The 17,752-nt window shown below is 39.5% G+C and overlaps 1 protein-coding gene across 1 annotated transcript in view; it reads left to right on the forward strand.

The window, feature by feature from the left end:
- The window catches only part of NTPCR (nucleoside-triphosphatase, cancer-related), a 398,442-nt gene that overhangs the window by 235,228 nt on the left and 145,462 nt on the right, over positions 1-17,752 (forward strand). Inside the window, exon 5 of the mRNA XM_078684553.1 lies at positions 5,810-5,906. Within this exon, the coding sequence (XP_078540679.1) occupies positions 5,810-5,906 (97 nt within the window). The remainder of the gene's footprint in view (positions 1-5,809; positions 5,907-17,752) is intronic.

Raw genomic sequence — 17,752 nt, forward strand, 5'->3', positions numbered from 1 at the left:
AGGTAGAAAAGGAGTTAGCAATATGGAAAGTCTGTATTGTCTGTTTTGGAAAGTTGCATTATGTAAACAGAAAGGTAGAGGGTGATTACAACGGAGGGGAGCGGGGTACATTGGGATTACCTGCATCATTACTAGTAGGGTTGGAAAGTTTGGCTAACACCCTGAGCATGAAGGAATGGTGCGTGATGACTTAATCAATAAAGTGGGAGATTAAATGAGATTATGTACGGTAGGGCAATGTTTTGGACATAATGAAGTGAATTAATTTTTGAAATGATGTCGCAGTGTTTGGATTAGAAGTGCTAATAATTTATTCATGTTGTGATTTATTTATAGTGACCCCCGAAGAAGGGCACGAGGAGGCCCGAAATGCATTGGGTTTTTTACATGAAAAATGAAAAACTGTTTGTGATGGACTTTCTGCATTATTCGTATTCTTTCTAAAAAGGCCTGGATGGGCACAGTTTGAATGCAAGAAATCTGAAAATTGGCACCACATCCCGATTGTTGGTCTTTTGAATAAAATGGAGTGGAATAATACTTGAAAAATAGGAGTTAAAATATGGTGATAAGTTGGACAATTGTAAAATTCAGGACAAAGATTTTTGAATTATAATGCACGCTAAATAGCGGCATGAAGCTGTGCATTTGGTCTTGGGGCTATGCAGTCCCTTCTCACTTAATGGACCTGGTGGTAGAGCAGCTTCTTGGCTCCCACCTCCGAATAGTAACACAATTTGGTACTCCCACGAGTTTTTGAAATTTTGGTTGATTGTTTGGTTGGGGGTTTAGGCCTGCTTGTCCTGGGAGTTGGGGCAATTGTTCTTTGTTGGGTTTTTGGGAACCAATGTTTTGCGTTATACCGCAGATTTTGCCCACGATGCACAAGAGAGCACTGAGCGGCAGGAGAGGGACTAGGGGTGAAGATACGCGAAGCACGAAGATTGACATATAAGCTAGATGGCTGCCTCCATGACTTATAAATTCATCTCCTAGAACATCTGTAGTATTCGTACAATGGTCATGTGTTATAAAATGTTTTCCTATTTGAACAGAAGGGGCATTCATATAGCACTCTTACAGGAGACAATTTCACGGCCAGGGAAGGCTTAATATTGCGGCGATAATGGAGTTGCCAGATATACTACACAACTTACTCAGTCTATGCCAGTAGTACACTACTGTGGATCCATGTGGTGGTATCATTCCAACATACGGGTGACTTAATTAACCCAGAGGGCATATATGTGGTGGTTATGGGCCGCCTGGAGGGCAGGGATGTAGTGATAGTGCTCATATATGCACCTGTCACTGATCGGGACGCTTTCCTGACAGGCCCCATATTTAGTCCACCCAATCATAAGCGGGGGGGTGGTGAAGGGGTGATTTCAACTGTGCAACAGAACCCCAGACATTTAGGTCTCACCCTCCATTGCGAAACTCCCAGACCTTCAAAGTAGCCCTTACTTTTGCTGACTGGAAGGCCAGCTGGGGACTAATTGACTCTTGGAGACAGATGTACCTTCAGGCTCGAGATTACTCCTTCTTGAGTTTACACAAGCTCAACGTTCACCTGAACACATTCCTCTGCACCCCTGTTATGCATAGTCTAGTCTATTCCACAGAGTACTTTGCCCGAACAATTTCAGACCACAATCCTATACTCTTACACTTGCAATAGGCCCATCCTAGACCCTGCATCCCAACATGGAGGCTAAAACCCGAGTCAATGGAGGATCAGATATTTTGAGAGACAGTTAGAGGCTAAATAAGTCAGTACTTTGGGGACAATGCTGGCATGGCCTTGTCTCTCCAGTGGAATGGGACTCCTTCAACGCATTAATTCGAGGCTAATGTATAGCAGTATTAGGAGCACTTTACTAGGGGAGATGTGAGACGTTGAAAAAGGACTGCGAGACGTTGTTACCCTAGACCTGTAAATCCAGACCTGCAGCATGCGCTCTTAAAAGCTAGGGAAAAAGTGGCGGCCCAGGTCAAAAGGCTCTGGTGCTACGACTTTAGACAGTATAAGGAGCAACGCATGCTAAATGAAATAGAGATGGATCCCTGCCAGCCTGGCTGGCCAACCCCTGGAAGTGCGGATCGCCTACAGTTGAACTCGAGGCGGAAGGGGGCAACCAGGCGTATAGTCAAGAAAAGATTAATGCCCTCTTTTCTCAGTATTACTTGGAATTATACAAAAACACTGCACTGCACGATGCAGACGCAATGCAAGCTTTCCTGGAGGCACTCCACTTCTTGCGCCTCACAGTAGTGGAAGTGGAGGAGCTCAGTGGGTACATCACTTCACAGGAGAATAGGGAGGCAATTAGAAATATGGCACGTGATAAGATGCTGGGAACAGTGAAGTTCCTGGCTGAATTTTACACCGCCTATTCTGAAGAGCTGTCCCCCAAGCTGATGGGCCTCTACAGAGCACCCAGGAACACTGAATATCTATGTGATACCACCAGACAGTTGCTCATAGTCCCCAAAGCCAGGAGAGCCACTTATGATTGCACAACTTACAGACCACTCTTGATGTAAAAGATCGATTACACGTTCTTGAGCACAAAATCTTGGCGACTAGGTTCCTCTCATTAATGACTAAATTGGTCTACCCTGATCAACCGGGATTCATAATTGGCCTATACATGACCCTGAATATCAGGCATCTCTTGTCCTTGTTGGAGGCTGATGGCTATGCCCATGAGGACCCAGCAGTGTTTTCTGTGGATATCGAAAAGTCCTATGACTGCCTGGAATACAGATATCTGTTTGGTGTGATATCCTATATGCGGCTACGTAATAACTTTGTGACATGGACTAAGCTGCTCTACGTGTGGACCCAATTGTTAAGGTCTGCACGAAATTGCCCATCTCTGAAGGTTATACAGTGGACCACCCCTGCTTTTCGCAATAGCTATTGAGCCTTTGGCTGGCTACATAAGAATGGGGAACGGGTATCGAGGACTACAAATCGGGTGACATTGCCACCTCATAGCTTTATATGCAGATGATTTATTGATTATCCTTAAAAATACGGTGAAGGAGCCAGAATGGGCCAAGACCTTGCTGAAATGCTGCGGTCCCTTTTGGGTCTGAATGTGAGCTTATATAAATCATGATTATTCCCAATTGTGTCCAGTAGAGATCCTCTGGAGGGGTTAAACAAACTACAATGGGAGTCCTGATGCCTGTCTGGGTGTTAAGGTCTATCATGACTTGGCCAACCTGTTGGATGGAAATGTGGGGCTGCAAATCAGATTACTCCTCTTGAACATGGAATTATGGACGATGTTATCGCTACCTGTGGCGGGCCGTATAGGTCGCTTAAAGATGGTGGCACTCTCGCACCTGATGTAGTACTCTGGGACGCTCCCAGACTGGGTTCCCCGGGCAGTGTTCGTCGAGCTTGATTCCTTAGTCATCGCTATTCTATGTAGGAAGGGCCGTAGGAGAGTAGAGCTCTTTGTGTTGCAACGCCCGGCGATGGCCAGAGGGTTGACTTTGAGACATATTATATTGCAGCCCAACTTCATTGGTATGTTCAGTGTCTGGTGGGTAGATGAGACTCGGATTGGGTCTTGAAGTCCTTTGTCTCATGGCTTCCTGACCTCACCAGAGTGCTGCTGCGGTTGAGGTGTTTTTCAACCATGGACACCCAAGAGTTCCAGGTTATCGCTAAATGCTGGAATCGGTGCCTGCAAAAAGCAAATAGTAAAATCACATATTCCCTTGATCTACCTAGCACTATGTTAGCTGGACTGCCACATGGTGGACACTAAGGGCGAGGACTGGGCTTTGGCTGGAGCGATGACAGTGAGAGACTTATTTAGAGAGACAGAACTACTCCCATTTGAAGCGTTTCGCTTAGACTTCGACCTACCATGGTGCCACTTCTGATAGCATAGGGTGGTTACAACGGCGTTCTTTAAGCCCTTGAACACTGGTTCCGCTGAATAGCAAGTGCTCAAAAGTGCCGCTATATAGCTCTTTCTCTGCTGGCACTATTAAAACCCTTTTTCCCTGTACAAGACAAACCCGGGAACACATTCACTGACTGTTGGAGCGCTTGCAGTCACGCTGGGAGGCAGATCTGGGCATCCCCATCACTGGCAGGGATTGGGACTCCGTTCTAGATAGAGTGGCAAAGTTATCCAGAAATACCCGAAATAAACTGATTCATTACTACGTTCCCCACAGAGCAGATCTCACTCCGGAGCATAGGTACATACTTTCATGTAGCTGATGCAGTTTCTCTACTATGCAGGGAGGTGGGAGCTGACCTTTTGCATAGCCTGGTCCTGCCCCTCGCTGCCTACTTTCTGGGAAGAGGTCGCCCAGACGATTGCAGATGTTATTGAGAAAGAGGTTCTATGTTCCCCTGTCCATTGCCTCCTAGGTTGGTTCCCACACTCTTCCAAGGTCACGAGTACATTTCCGGGTCTGGCTTTTATATTGGCAAAGCAAGAAATACGAGTTCCGTATTGCAGAGGGAAATGGAGAAGTGGGCAGAATGTGAGGAGAGAGTACTTCTGAGGGAAGCCAGACGAGGGGTAGACACTTTGGATAAGGCCCATGCCTACGAAGCACTAGTGGATTGCATCACTGACCCAGAACCCACCACCCCATCGGGCCACCTGTGGGATCTTCTGGGCCTGGCACGCTCTTGAGCTCATCACTCTGGTAGGAACTCCACTGAAGCTCCCAGCCCCTTACGGCCCCTACACTGAAGGGTACTGCACTAGCTGCTTAGACCCTGCCTGAACTGGGGTGGCGGAGGGAGATAAAGAATGATGATCGATTACACCCAGATCAGTTGACAGGGGGTGAGTGCTTGCATTGTTCAACACTCCGTCCATCGTCCCCTTTGGTTTTGCCTACAGCCTGCCTACTTCATTTGTGCTGTCGATGGTGTAATTTAAAGTAATAGCAAATTTACGACCTAAAGGCGACTCATGGGGGAGGGCTATGTTCAAGTTATATTAAGTGCAGCCTAATTGTACATGCTAGACGACGCCTGTCTTCCCTCTGTATCCACATTTCTTTTTCACGTGAAAAACTAATGTCTGTACGATGTAAGCAATGTAAAATCCCAATCAAATGTGTTTTAAGAAAACGATTGTGTGTTGTCTGTGCAGCAGTTGCAGCAACGAATACACTTACAGTAACCCAGAACTATCAGTGCGTGTTTTATGTATGCTTTTCAAATAGGCATCATACGTCCACCCTGGACTGGATCAATCCCAGCCGATGGAAATGAATACAGCTGATTTCACCAGAACAACAAATGTCCAGAAATCCCAAGATTTTAACACGTATATTACACAACGAAGATCTTTAGCCCTGTTAGCCAGTGCTTGGGTTACCCTTGGATGTCATCAGACATATTGGATGCTACAGACCCAGTTACGCATAAATTGTTTTAAGGATAAGATTTGGTTTCCTCCTTTTTGGGAGGCCAGCATTGACAGGCCTATTAACTCTTTTCTGGGGGGAAGACTGTACCTGTGACCAATGTTAATTAGAAGTGTCCCCATAACATAAAGTAACTTATGTGCTAACCATTTAAAAAAAAAAACCTCTTATTAGTGCACCACTATCAGTGGTATTCGCACTGTTGTAATTTTTAAAAGCTATTGTAAAATATGGAATGTGAATGGGTTAATGATTTAACCTCAATCCCTGGCTTTCTCCTTATGCTACCTCAAAAACACCTAGCTACTTGATAATCAGATCTGAACCAAAAAGACTGAAATATGTTTGCTATGTTTTCATGATACTAAACATACTATGTATTTCTTAGGTCTAGTTCTCGTAGTGGAAGGATGGAATGTCGGGTTGGACAGTACGTTGTGGACCTTTCTTCATTTGAAGACCTTGCTCTTCCAGTGCTGAGGAACGTGAGTAAAATATTGACAGATACCGTTATTAAAAAAAAAAAACGAATGAACAAAGTACATTTAAGTGCACTGGCCTCTTAGCGCTAGGTCGGAAGCATGGCAATTTTCAATCGGTAGGAGTAACAGATCTTGAGAGCGTTAGGGAAAACAGTATAGATGACTATCGATCAGTGACATTGGCAATACTTTTTTCTCAAAAAAACTGATTAATCACATAAAGAAATAGATTTGATAATTTACATTAAATGGAATCCCAATAATAATAGTGCTGTATCACATATGTGTTTGTCTTGGGTCTCTTCTGTTCCTAATAGGTGGGTTGCCTGCCAATTTGTGCCGGGATGGAAACTGCTTCTCGTGTCCATTACTGCAAATACTGCAAATTATTCACATTAATGCTGTATTTATTGCACAAGGTTGCACCCTTGCAGTGCCAGCCTTAGGATATTGTGGGCCCTGTGCTGATTAAATAATACGGGCACCCCTTGACATTTTTCAAATTGTTTTTTATTGCTAATCATTTTATTTTAGTAGATTGTTAACAATTACAAGTAAAATTTAACTATACAAGTGCAGCCGTAATAAAATAGCATATAATGCTACTTCCCCCCGAAAAGGGGAACTTTACTTGCTTTATGTCCTGCAAATTCTTTAGTCGAGGGTCTGTCCAGCTTCATGTTCAACTTATATCAGTGCCAGGCCAGTCAGCCAGTCTGGGCCATTGAAGAGCGCAAGTAATTCCTAATAATTTGCAGCTTTGAGAAGGATCATTCCTAAAGTTTACTGTAACAGGAACTGTCAAAAGCATTCTATGACTGATGTTTAAATTAGAAAAAATTTCATGCAAGTGGTTGTCATGCATGTATTTGAGAACCGAGAGCAGATGCAGTACATGCTTCATCTGTATCAGCATGGTTTTCTTGTACAGAATGTGGAAGCTTTTAATTTCTGTGATGAGTTCATCCCCTGCAATGTCTTCTTCAAAATAGGTAGCTGCATCTTTGCACTTTTACTTGAGCTGTAGTGTCCAAGGGTTTACCTCATCTGACTTGGCACACAAACCCATATCTATCATTAATTGTTACTATTTCTTCAAAGCGTTCTTTGAGTTTGCTGATTGCCTGATCAACAATGACATTGAAGTATTCCGTTTTGAGTTTTCTTCTGCTACAATTTCTGGCTCATCTTCTCCTTCATAATCAAAATGTTGTGTCTTCCTTCTTGTCTTCTTTTCAATCTCAAAGCTGGTCTACAATGGATCAACAAACCTTGCAGCTATCACACAGGCAACTTCAATTGCTTTATCAAATTCTGTGTCACGATACTCTCTCATGTAATCCCCAGTACTTTTCAGCAGAGCTATGGCAACATCTAAATGCATGTCAATACTTTGCATTATTTTGCTAACTTCATGAATTTGACCTAAAATTTCATACCGACAAGAAATGGTAATTAATTTCTGGGTCTCAGAGAATGTCTGCCCATCAAGCTTAGGCACATCCAGAACTTTTATCAATGCTCTGTGAAAATCGGAGGCACTGTTGAACAGAACTTTCACACTCTCAAGTCTGCTCTCCCACCGTGTTTCTGATGTCTACTTTACAACTGTAGTACTCACACAAGAGGTAAGTATGGCCCATCTTTTTGTTGATGCAGCAAACGTGGTATATTCTCTGTAAATACCCAAAGAAAGGCAGTGCTGTAGTTGATGACTTGGTACATTTCTAGGAAATGTTCTGAAACATTGTCAGGCAGTCTGCTAAATGAGGATGTGAAACATGTACAATATTGAGGATAACATTATCGACTTTTTAAAATTCTGGGCAAACTTGCAGCATTCTGCTTATTGGCCCCTGAGTTTGTGGTTCTGCAGCCTTAGTGAGCTTCACTGAGGACTCTATAGTAAATAGAAAACACTTGGAAAGGTGGCAGGACCTGAACTACTGTGCCCTGTAGCAGATGATGGGTAGAATCCTACACCACATGTGACAGCTTGAGCTCCTACTCCAAGGTGGAAAACAGCTGACCTCTCGCAGCCTGTGCATTGCAATGTGCGACACCCAAGGCTACAAGTTAAAACAACAAGATCTGCATAATTCCTGATGCATGTTAAAACAAGTTGTTTGAACTACTCACGTTGCAGATGTTGGAGAAATGTTACTGGATATGAATAATTTGAGAAATACGTTGCTAAATCGCTCTGACCTATGGCAGGGTGCCGTACACAATGTACAGTGCACACATCTGCTTTTTTTACCTGATGTGCGCATTTGAAAACTCAAAAAGGAGCTAACAGTGTTATAGCCAGTGTTTACAGGAACCAAAAAAAGCCTCCCGTTATCTGTGGGACATGTCAGTATACAGGGCTTCTGAGGCGCACACACTCCCTTCTGCCTCCTTGCTCTATTGTTCGTTATTTTGTTGCCTCAATAGCTGACTTCAGCAGAGAGCACTGGCCGACGAGAGCACTGGTGCTGAGGGGCAGGCACTCTTACGTCACTGGTACATTTGTGTGACATTTTCTGAGACTTGCCCCCCCCCCCCAAATTGTGAGGCTTTTGCAGAATCACTGACAGAATATCGACATCAAAAATATCGAGGTACAAAAATATTGATGCAAAAATATCGTTGTCCAGAATATCAAAGTCCTTTCTATATAATGGTAAGTACAAAAATATCGAGAAAAAAAATATTGTCTAAAATATCGTTGTTAAAAATATTTTTTTTATTTTTAAAAAATAATGTAAAATAATGGAAGTAATACATATAATTTAAAAAAAATTTAATTATTAGAAAATGTTTAAAATTATAACTATTACATATAATGTAAAAAGAAATTAATTCTATATATAAAATATAATTCATATTTACTTAATATTATTAATAAATAATTATTTATAAAATTATACAATGTTAGAAATATAATTATATATTCTAACAATGTATAATTTACCCCTTCGCTATCTAATATATTCTCTACTGTTTCAGTTAATATAGTGTAAAGTGTCTTTTAAAAAGATGTAAAATATTTTAATTTAATTTATTATATATACCATTTATGTTATTGGTCTATGTATATATATATATATATATATATATATAAACATAGACCAATAACATAAAATAAATGGTATATATAATAAATTAAAATATTAAAATATTTTACATCTTTTTAAAAGACACTTTACACTATATTAACTGAAACAGTAGAGAAAATATTGGATAGCGGAGGGGTAAAAATTACTATTCCCGCTCTAGTGAGTGCAACAGTAGGGAAAGTGTTGGATAGCGTAAGGATAATAATTACTATTTCCACTCCAGAGAGTGTAACAGTAGGGAAAGTGTTGGATAGCATAGGGTTCAAATTTACAATTCCCACTCCAGTGAGTGCAACAGTAGGGAAAGTGTTGGATAGCGTAGGGGTAAAAATAACATTCACACTCCAGTGAGTGCAACAGTAGGGAAAGTGTTGGATAGCGGGTGGGTAAAATTACTATTCCCACTCCAGTGAGTGCAACAGTAGGGAAAGTGTTGGATGGCGTAAGGATAATAATTACTATTTCCACTCCAGAGAGTGTAACAGTAGGGAAAGTGTTGGATAGCATAGGGTTCAAATTTACAATTCCCACTCCAGTGAGTGCAACAGTAGGGAAAGTGTTGGATAGCGTAGGGGTAAAAATAACATTCACACGCCATTGAGTGCAACAGTAGGGAAAATCTTGGATAGCGTGGAGGTAAAATTACTATTCCCACTCCAGAGAGTGCAATAGTAGGGAAAGTGTTGGATAGCGTAGGGGTAAAAATTACTATTCCCACTCCAGTGAGTGCAACAGTAGGGAAAGTGTTGGATAGCGTAGGGGTAAAAATAACATTCACACTCCAGTGAGTGCAACAGTAGGGAAATTGTTGGATAGCGGGTGGGTAAAATTACTATTCCCACTCCAGTGAGTGCAACAGTAGGGAAAGTGTTGGATAGCGTAAGGATAATAATGACTATTTCCACTCCAGAGAGTCTAACAGTAGGGAAAGTGTTGGATAGCGTAGGGGTAAAAATAACATTCACACGCCAGTGAGTGCAACAGTAGGGAAAGTCTTGGATATCTTGGAGGTAAAATTACTATTCCCACTCCAGAGAGTGCAATAGTAGGGAAAGTGTTGGATAGCGTAGGGGTAAAAATTACTATTCCCACTCCAGTGAGTGCAACAGTAGGGAAAGTGTTGGATAGCGTAGGGGTCAAAATGACTATTCCCGCTCCAGTGAGTGCACCAGTAGGGAAAGTGTGGATAGCAGAGGGGTAAAAATGACTATTCCCACTCCAGAGAGTGCAGCAGTAGGGAACGTGTTGGATAGCGAAGGGGTGAAAATGACTATTCCCACACCAGTAAGTGCAAAGTGGGGAAGTATTGGATAGCGTAGGGGTAAAAATTACTATTCCCACTACACAGAGTGCAACAGAAGGGGAAGTGTTGGATAGCGTAGAGGTAGAAAGGACTATTCCCACTCCAGTCAGTGCAACAGTAGGGAAAGTGTGGCTAGCAGAGGGGTCAAAATTACTATTCCCACTCGAGAGAGTGCAACAGTAGGAAAAGTGTTGGATAGCGGAGGGGTAAAAATATTGTGTACGGAATATAGTTGTTAAAAAATGATTTTTTTATGTTTAAAAAATAATGTAAAATAAAGGAAATAACACATATAATTACAAAAACATAGTTAGAATTATTAGAATTTTTTTAAAATGGTATTACATATACTGTGTAAAAAAAACTTATATGTAAAATATAATATATAGTTACTTAATAATATTAATAAGTAATTATTTTATAAAATTATAAATTGTTAGAAATGTAATACCAATTATAAATACATATATATATATATATATATATATATATATATATATATATATATATATATATATATATATATATATATATATATATATATATATATATACACATACACCAATAACATAAAAATAAGATGTTATATAATATATTTAAATATTAAAATATTTCTAATCTTTTTAAACGGCACTTTACACTACATTCACTGAAACAGTAGAGAAAATATTAAAGAGCGGAGGGGTAAAAATTACTATTCCCACTCCAGTGAGTGCAACAGTAGGGTACGTATTGGATAGCGTAGGGGTTAAAATTACTATTCACACTCCATAGAGTGCAACAGTAGGGAAATGTTGGATAGTGTGGAGGTAAATATTACTATTCTCACTTTAGCGAGTGCAGCAGTAGGGAAAGTGTTGGATAGCATAGGGGTAAAAATTACTATTCCACTCCAGTAAGTGCAACAGTAGGGAAAGTTTGGATAGCATAGAAGTCAAAATTACTATTCCCACTCCAGTGAGTGCAACAGTAGGGAAAGTGTTGGATAGCAGAGGGGTAAAAATTACTATTCCTACTCCAATAAGTGCAACAGTAGGAAAAGTATTGGATAGAGTGGGGTAAAATTACTATTCCTACTCTGGAGAATGAAACAGTAGGGAAAGTGTTGGATAGCGCATAAGTAAACATGACTATTCCCACTCCACAACAGAGTGCAACAAAAGGGAAAGTGTTGGATAGTGTCAAGGTTTACTGAAACAGTAGATAAAATATTGGATAGCGGAGGGGTAAAATTGACTTTTCCCACTCCAGTAAGTGCAATATTAGGGAAAGTGTGGATAGCAGAGGGGTAAAATGACTATTCCCATTCCAGAGAGTGCAACAGTAGGGAAAGTGTTGGATAGCGTGGAGGTAAAAATTACTATTCCCACACCAGAGAGTGCAACAGTAGGGAAAGTGCAAATTCCTCCCACCATATTCCCATATACATGACACTACCAATGTTGTAAAACATATCACTATTAACATAATTCATATTCACATAATTCATAATTAATTAATTATTTAAAATAAAAAAATAATGAAAAAACAATGAACAATAATTGAATTCACACAATTAACAGTATAAATCAATTTTAAATAACTTTTATACTAATCAAAATATATACGCCGTTCTTGTTGGATATATATATTTATATATATATATATATTCACTGAAAAAACCATAGGTTATAGACCATATATAGTTAGGAATTAGCATTTAAAAAACCTTATTTTACTCACACAAAACCATTGAAATTCCATATATAGTTAGTTGCACTAACTATATATCGCGCACCCGCAATCCACTGCTGATGATGTCACATATTACATCATTCATGACATGGTCAGTGACATCACTGATGACATCTCAAATGACATCACTGATGACATCACTGATGACATCACTGATGACATCTCATTTGACATCATTCTTGTGCTAATACGATAAACCTCTTCAGACTCTAATATAACCTTAGATACACTCAGTGTATACAGACACTCACACACTGTCACTCATCCATGGAGTTACTCACACACCTAGTCAGTCATGCAAAGAAACAATCTCACCTCCATTTCCTCAACTATACAGTTATACACACCTTACTTATTCAAACATATACTAACACATATTTACTCTCTTATACAATCCCTGATACAAGTTCACAATGATCCATACAGCCACTCACACATTCAGTGGCTCTCATGCACAGTTATTTATATATGCCAACTCTCACATGTACTGTGTTTTACATATGTACTTACTATGACATGTAGCATTGAGATATCCATTCACTCATCAATACACTCATGCACACAGTCAACCGCCCATGTAGCTGTTTCCACATGCACTCTTGAACTCATACACCTAGTGAATCAACTGCTCACACATCTATGCACAGAGTCACACACCTCCCAGCCACCCCCACACAAACTCAATCTCCCATACAAATACTTGGGCAACCAATCAATAACACATATAACCTCTCGTATAGCTAATGATCAACACATGCAGCAGTTTACATCACAACAGACATACTGATGCACACATTCAGACAGTTTAGTCACTAACCCATGCATTTAGTACGACACATTTATTCACTCACTCATACAGTCAGTCACGCACCTACTAAATCCTTCATCCAGACACTTATACATCCACTCTTTCTTCAATATATCAAACATATTTAAACTTTACAGAAACACACAGTCACTAGATGATGTCATCAGTGATGTCATCAGTGATGTCATTTGAGATGTCATCAGTGATGTCATCAGTGATGTCATTTGAGATGTTATCAGTGATGTCATTTGAGATGTCATCAGTGATGTCATCAGTGATGTCACTGACCATGTCATGAATGATGTAATATGTGACATCATCAGCAGTGGATTGCGGGTGCGCGATATATAGTTAGTGCAACTAACTATATATGGAATTTCAATTGTTTTGTGTGAGTAAAATAAGGTTTTTTAAATGCTAATTCCTAACTATATATGGTCTATAACCTATGGTTTTTTCAGTGAATTTTCGAGTTTTTTTTAAATGCTAATTCCTAACTATATATGGTCTCTAACCTATGGTTTTTTCAGTGAATATATATATATATATAACATCTCTATGGCAAAATGAAACCCCTCATTTTGTTCCTTTGCAAATTAAATGTTTTAAGTGTTAACACTTTATTCCAATCAAGATGACTTCAGGTGTGCCATACTTTTGTCATAAGTAAGACTGTTAGCGCTCTAGTTGTTCTTTAGAACACTCTGGGACATTCTGTCACTGGGCTATAGTTGGGCTACATCTGGCTGATATTTGGGCTACATTTGGGCTCTTTTGTCTCTGGTGGCCATCTTTGGGCTACATTGGGCTACTTTGGGCTACATTGGGCTCCAACATATATATAGCCCAATGTAGCCCAATATATATTTTTCAAAGTTAATTTTCGTAAAAACCACTGGAGCATATATCTTGAGACATAGCAAAGGCACATCGGGCTACCAGTCCCTACAATTTTGCCAAGTTTTGTGGAAATCCATTCAGCCGTTCGAGCTAAAAGTGAGTCCAACCGCCCTATGGAAAACTCAATGTTAAAAACACGTTTTGGGACCCCCCTTTTTTCTCGGCCCCCGCTTGACGAAACCCCCCCAAATTTTCAGGGGCTGCTCAGAAACAAAATGTGCCATTTTCCTGAAAATTTCAGCCAATTCCGTCGACAAACGCCAAAGTTATTAGACATAGAATTTTCAGAAATCCCATAGAGAAAAAATCCTAACTATATATACCTACTGGCTATCGCCAGTAGGTAATATTCACTCCTCCTCACCTTGGTACAGCCGCCACACTCCAAACCAACGGGTGAGTCGTCGAAAAAAGGACTACCCAGGTACGGTCCATAATATCGCGCTTCTCCCACTCCAAAAAGCAAGGATTGACGACGCTCTGTTCTGGCCCAATATTTGACAGCTGAAAAGGACGCGTTTCGCCTGCCTGTTGGTGAACAAGCCTGCTGGGCAGGTGAAACACGTCCTTTTCAGCTGTCCTAATAAATTATTTGACCTGAACAGAGCGTCGTCAATTCTTGCTTTTTGGAGTGGGAGAAGCGCTACATATATATATTACTTCCCAGCTTACTCCCCTATCAACACACAACCCGCTCTTAAAAAATTCATACGAATAACATAATTAATAATGCATTAATAACCATTTATTACATAATTAACAATATATTATGTACCACAATTTGCAATATACCTTTTCAAATACATCAATATTAAATTATTAAAAAATATAAATAAATTAATTATTAATAAATTACTACCCACCCTACTCCCCTATAAACCCACAACAGACTCCTAAAAAATAACACAATTTACATATTTACTAATTAATTATTAATAATTAACAAAAAATAACTAATTATTAATACATTCTTTGCCACTATTAAACATATAAAATAATAAATACCTAATTATTAATGTTTAAGAATTATTAATTAATTATAATTAAATTACTTCCCACCCTATTTCCCTATAAACCCACAACCAGCTCCTAAAAAACCCACAATTAAGATATTTTCAAAATAATTAATAATAATTAACAACCAATTAATAACTACTTAATAAGAAATTAATTACCACAATTAACAATATAAATTATTAGGTATATAAATATTAATTAATAAAAAATATAAATTAATTATAATTAAATTACTTCCTACCCTATTCCCCTATAAACCCACAACCCACTACGTAACTAAAATGCAAAATGTACTTTCCAAAAATTAATAACTTCTAAACATTTAATACATATATTAAATAAAATATACAATACTTAACAAAAAATATAGAACACATACATTTAAAATACATAACACTAATATAAACATCGATATTGTTAATCCCTTGCTGCTGGTGACGTTCAGCGGACATCGCGTGCACTACCTCGGTAGTGCTGCGCACGTCCGTTGAACGTAGCGGCCCCGCCCGCGCAATAGAACGTTCCGCACTAGCGCGGAACGTTCGGCTCAGGCAAGGGGTTAACAACAATATTTTTGCAAACAATATTACTGACTTCGATATTTACAAAAACAATATTTCTTACCTTCATGTCGATATTCTGGTCACCAATATTCTTGATGTGGATATTCTCCTCCTTCAATATTTCCAACTCAAAATTTGTGGACATCTAAAATAAAAACTCGATATTATGCCTGTACACACCATGTGCAAATGCACTGTTCATATACCCCTAAGGCCGGCACTGCTGCGGTGTAGCAGATTATGACTAAAATGTTACATGCAGAGCAGGTTCCGACAGTAATCCACGGAGGCACTGTGCCCTTGGGTTACCTGCTTCTCTTCTGCGATCTCGGAGCTAGTAGTGGAATAGCCAGTGTTTACAGAAACCATGGAAATCCTCCCGCTTTCTGTGGGAGGTGTCAGTTTACAGGGCTTCTGAGGCGCACACACTCGTTTACGCCTTCTTGCCCCATTGTGCTTTTGTTGTTGCCATAGCTGACTTCAGCTGAGAGCGCTGGCCGGCGAGAGCACTGGCACTAAGGGGGAGGCACTCTGACGTTATGGTAAATTTTAGTGAGATTTTCGAAACATTTTCGGGGCCCCCCAAAGTTGGAGGCCCAGTGCCACCGCATGTTCGCACAACCCTAACGCTGGCACCGACCCTTGCCACTTCTCTTTCTCATGGATTGTAGCAGACTGCAAACTGCTTCTCTCACACAATTCAATTTCCTACTGTGGTACATCTGTTCTGTCTTTTCTTAGTTTTTTTTTTTCCATTGCTATTTTCGCCTTTTCTTTGAACATGGGAAAACTGTGCCACATGTGAATCATATACATTAAGTACCTCATGTGAACCACAATCATGCTGCATGTTCTATTTGAATAGCCGGCGTAATACACATGCCTGTGTTTTCTTTGCATCTACTGACGTAAAATTAGATTGCAGTATTGCTCAATGAGTTGAAAACTCACCATTCAAATATGAGATAGATCACAATTAAAATCAGATGAACTCTGAATTAGCTTACCATCTTTTCGAAGTTGACAAACTGAGTACCTTTAAATTGGGTACTAGGAACAGTTTTTTTTCAGGATCTAGTAATGGTAGAATGAAATATGTAGCACAGCATAACCAAAATGCTATTTTACCATATGTATGTATATATATATATATATATATATATATATATATATATATATATATATATAATTTTATTTTTTATTTTTTTTTAAACAAAGGTTAACGCTAAATTATAGTGAGGAAAACGTTATTTATTCCCTATATACATACCCAACTTATACTACGAATTCTACACTTGAAGATGTCTCTTAAATTTATGATTTACGCATCACTTGTGCACTTATTTATTTCTTATTTGGAACAAATCCAACTTAAACTACACAAACATTAGAAATTCTAAAGTTAAACGTATCTCTTACATTTATCAATTGCGCATTGTATTGTAGTTTATTTTGTATACCAAAAAGAGATCAACTTTTCCTAACTAACTCAGGGTTAACCTTTTTTTTCTTTTCTTGGAATTTAAATGTTTAAAACAATTTAAATTGCATTTTTCGATGATTGGACAGTTTACTGTTGAGTGGAGTATTATTAAATGGAGTGTGGTACAATATAGTGGAGGATAATGTTCTAAAGTATACTGTGGTACAGTATAGTGTGGTACAGTGGAGCAGAGTAAAGTGGAATGAGGAAGACTAGTTTGGCATACAGCGAAGTGGCGTAGAGTGGAATATCATATAGTGGACTGGCGTAGAGTCAAGTTAGATAGGGTAGAGTGGCATACAGTGAAGTGGAGTACATTGTAGGGGATAGCATGCAGTGGTACAGTAGAATTACGTCCTCTGCATATTGTAGAGTGTATTGGCATACAGTCTAGTGGCCTACAGTGGAGTGGCATACACTGGAGTATTGTACTGTGTAGTGGCATATATTGAAATATCGTATACTGAAACAGCGTACAGTGCAGTGGGGTACAGTGCATTGTGATAGACTGCAGTGGCGTAAAGTGGAATAGAGTAGACAGAGGTGCGGTAGAGTGGAGTGACTTACAGTGGAGTTCAGTACAGTTGAGTGGTGTGCAGTTGACGTGTCTCGAGTGGAGTGTGGCGCAGTGTAGTACCCTAAAGGCAAATAGCTTAGTTAAATATATTGGCTTACACTGGAGTGGTCCACATCGGAGTATCATACAATGGAGTGGGCTAGAGTGTAATATGGTTTAGTGCAGTGCCACATAGTGGAATACCATAGAGTGGAGTGCCATAGAGTGGAGTGCCATAAAGTGTAGCAGTCTTGAGTGGAATAACGTTGAGTGTAGTGAGTTAGTCTTGAGACGTACAGTGGAGTGCCATTTATGGAGTAGTGTAGAGTATACTCTGTGCATAGGGTTAAGTTTAGAGTATAGTCTCGTTTGGTAGATTGGTGT

This window comes from Lissotriton helveticus, chromosome 3_2, assembly GCF_964261635.1.
Source record: "Lissotriton helveticus chromosome 3_2, aLisHel1.1, whole genome shotgun sequence".
NCBI lineage: Eukaryota > Metazoa > Chordata > Amphibia > Caudata > Salamandridae > Lissotriton > Lissotriton helveticus.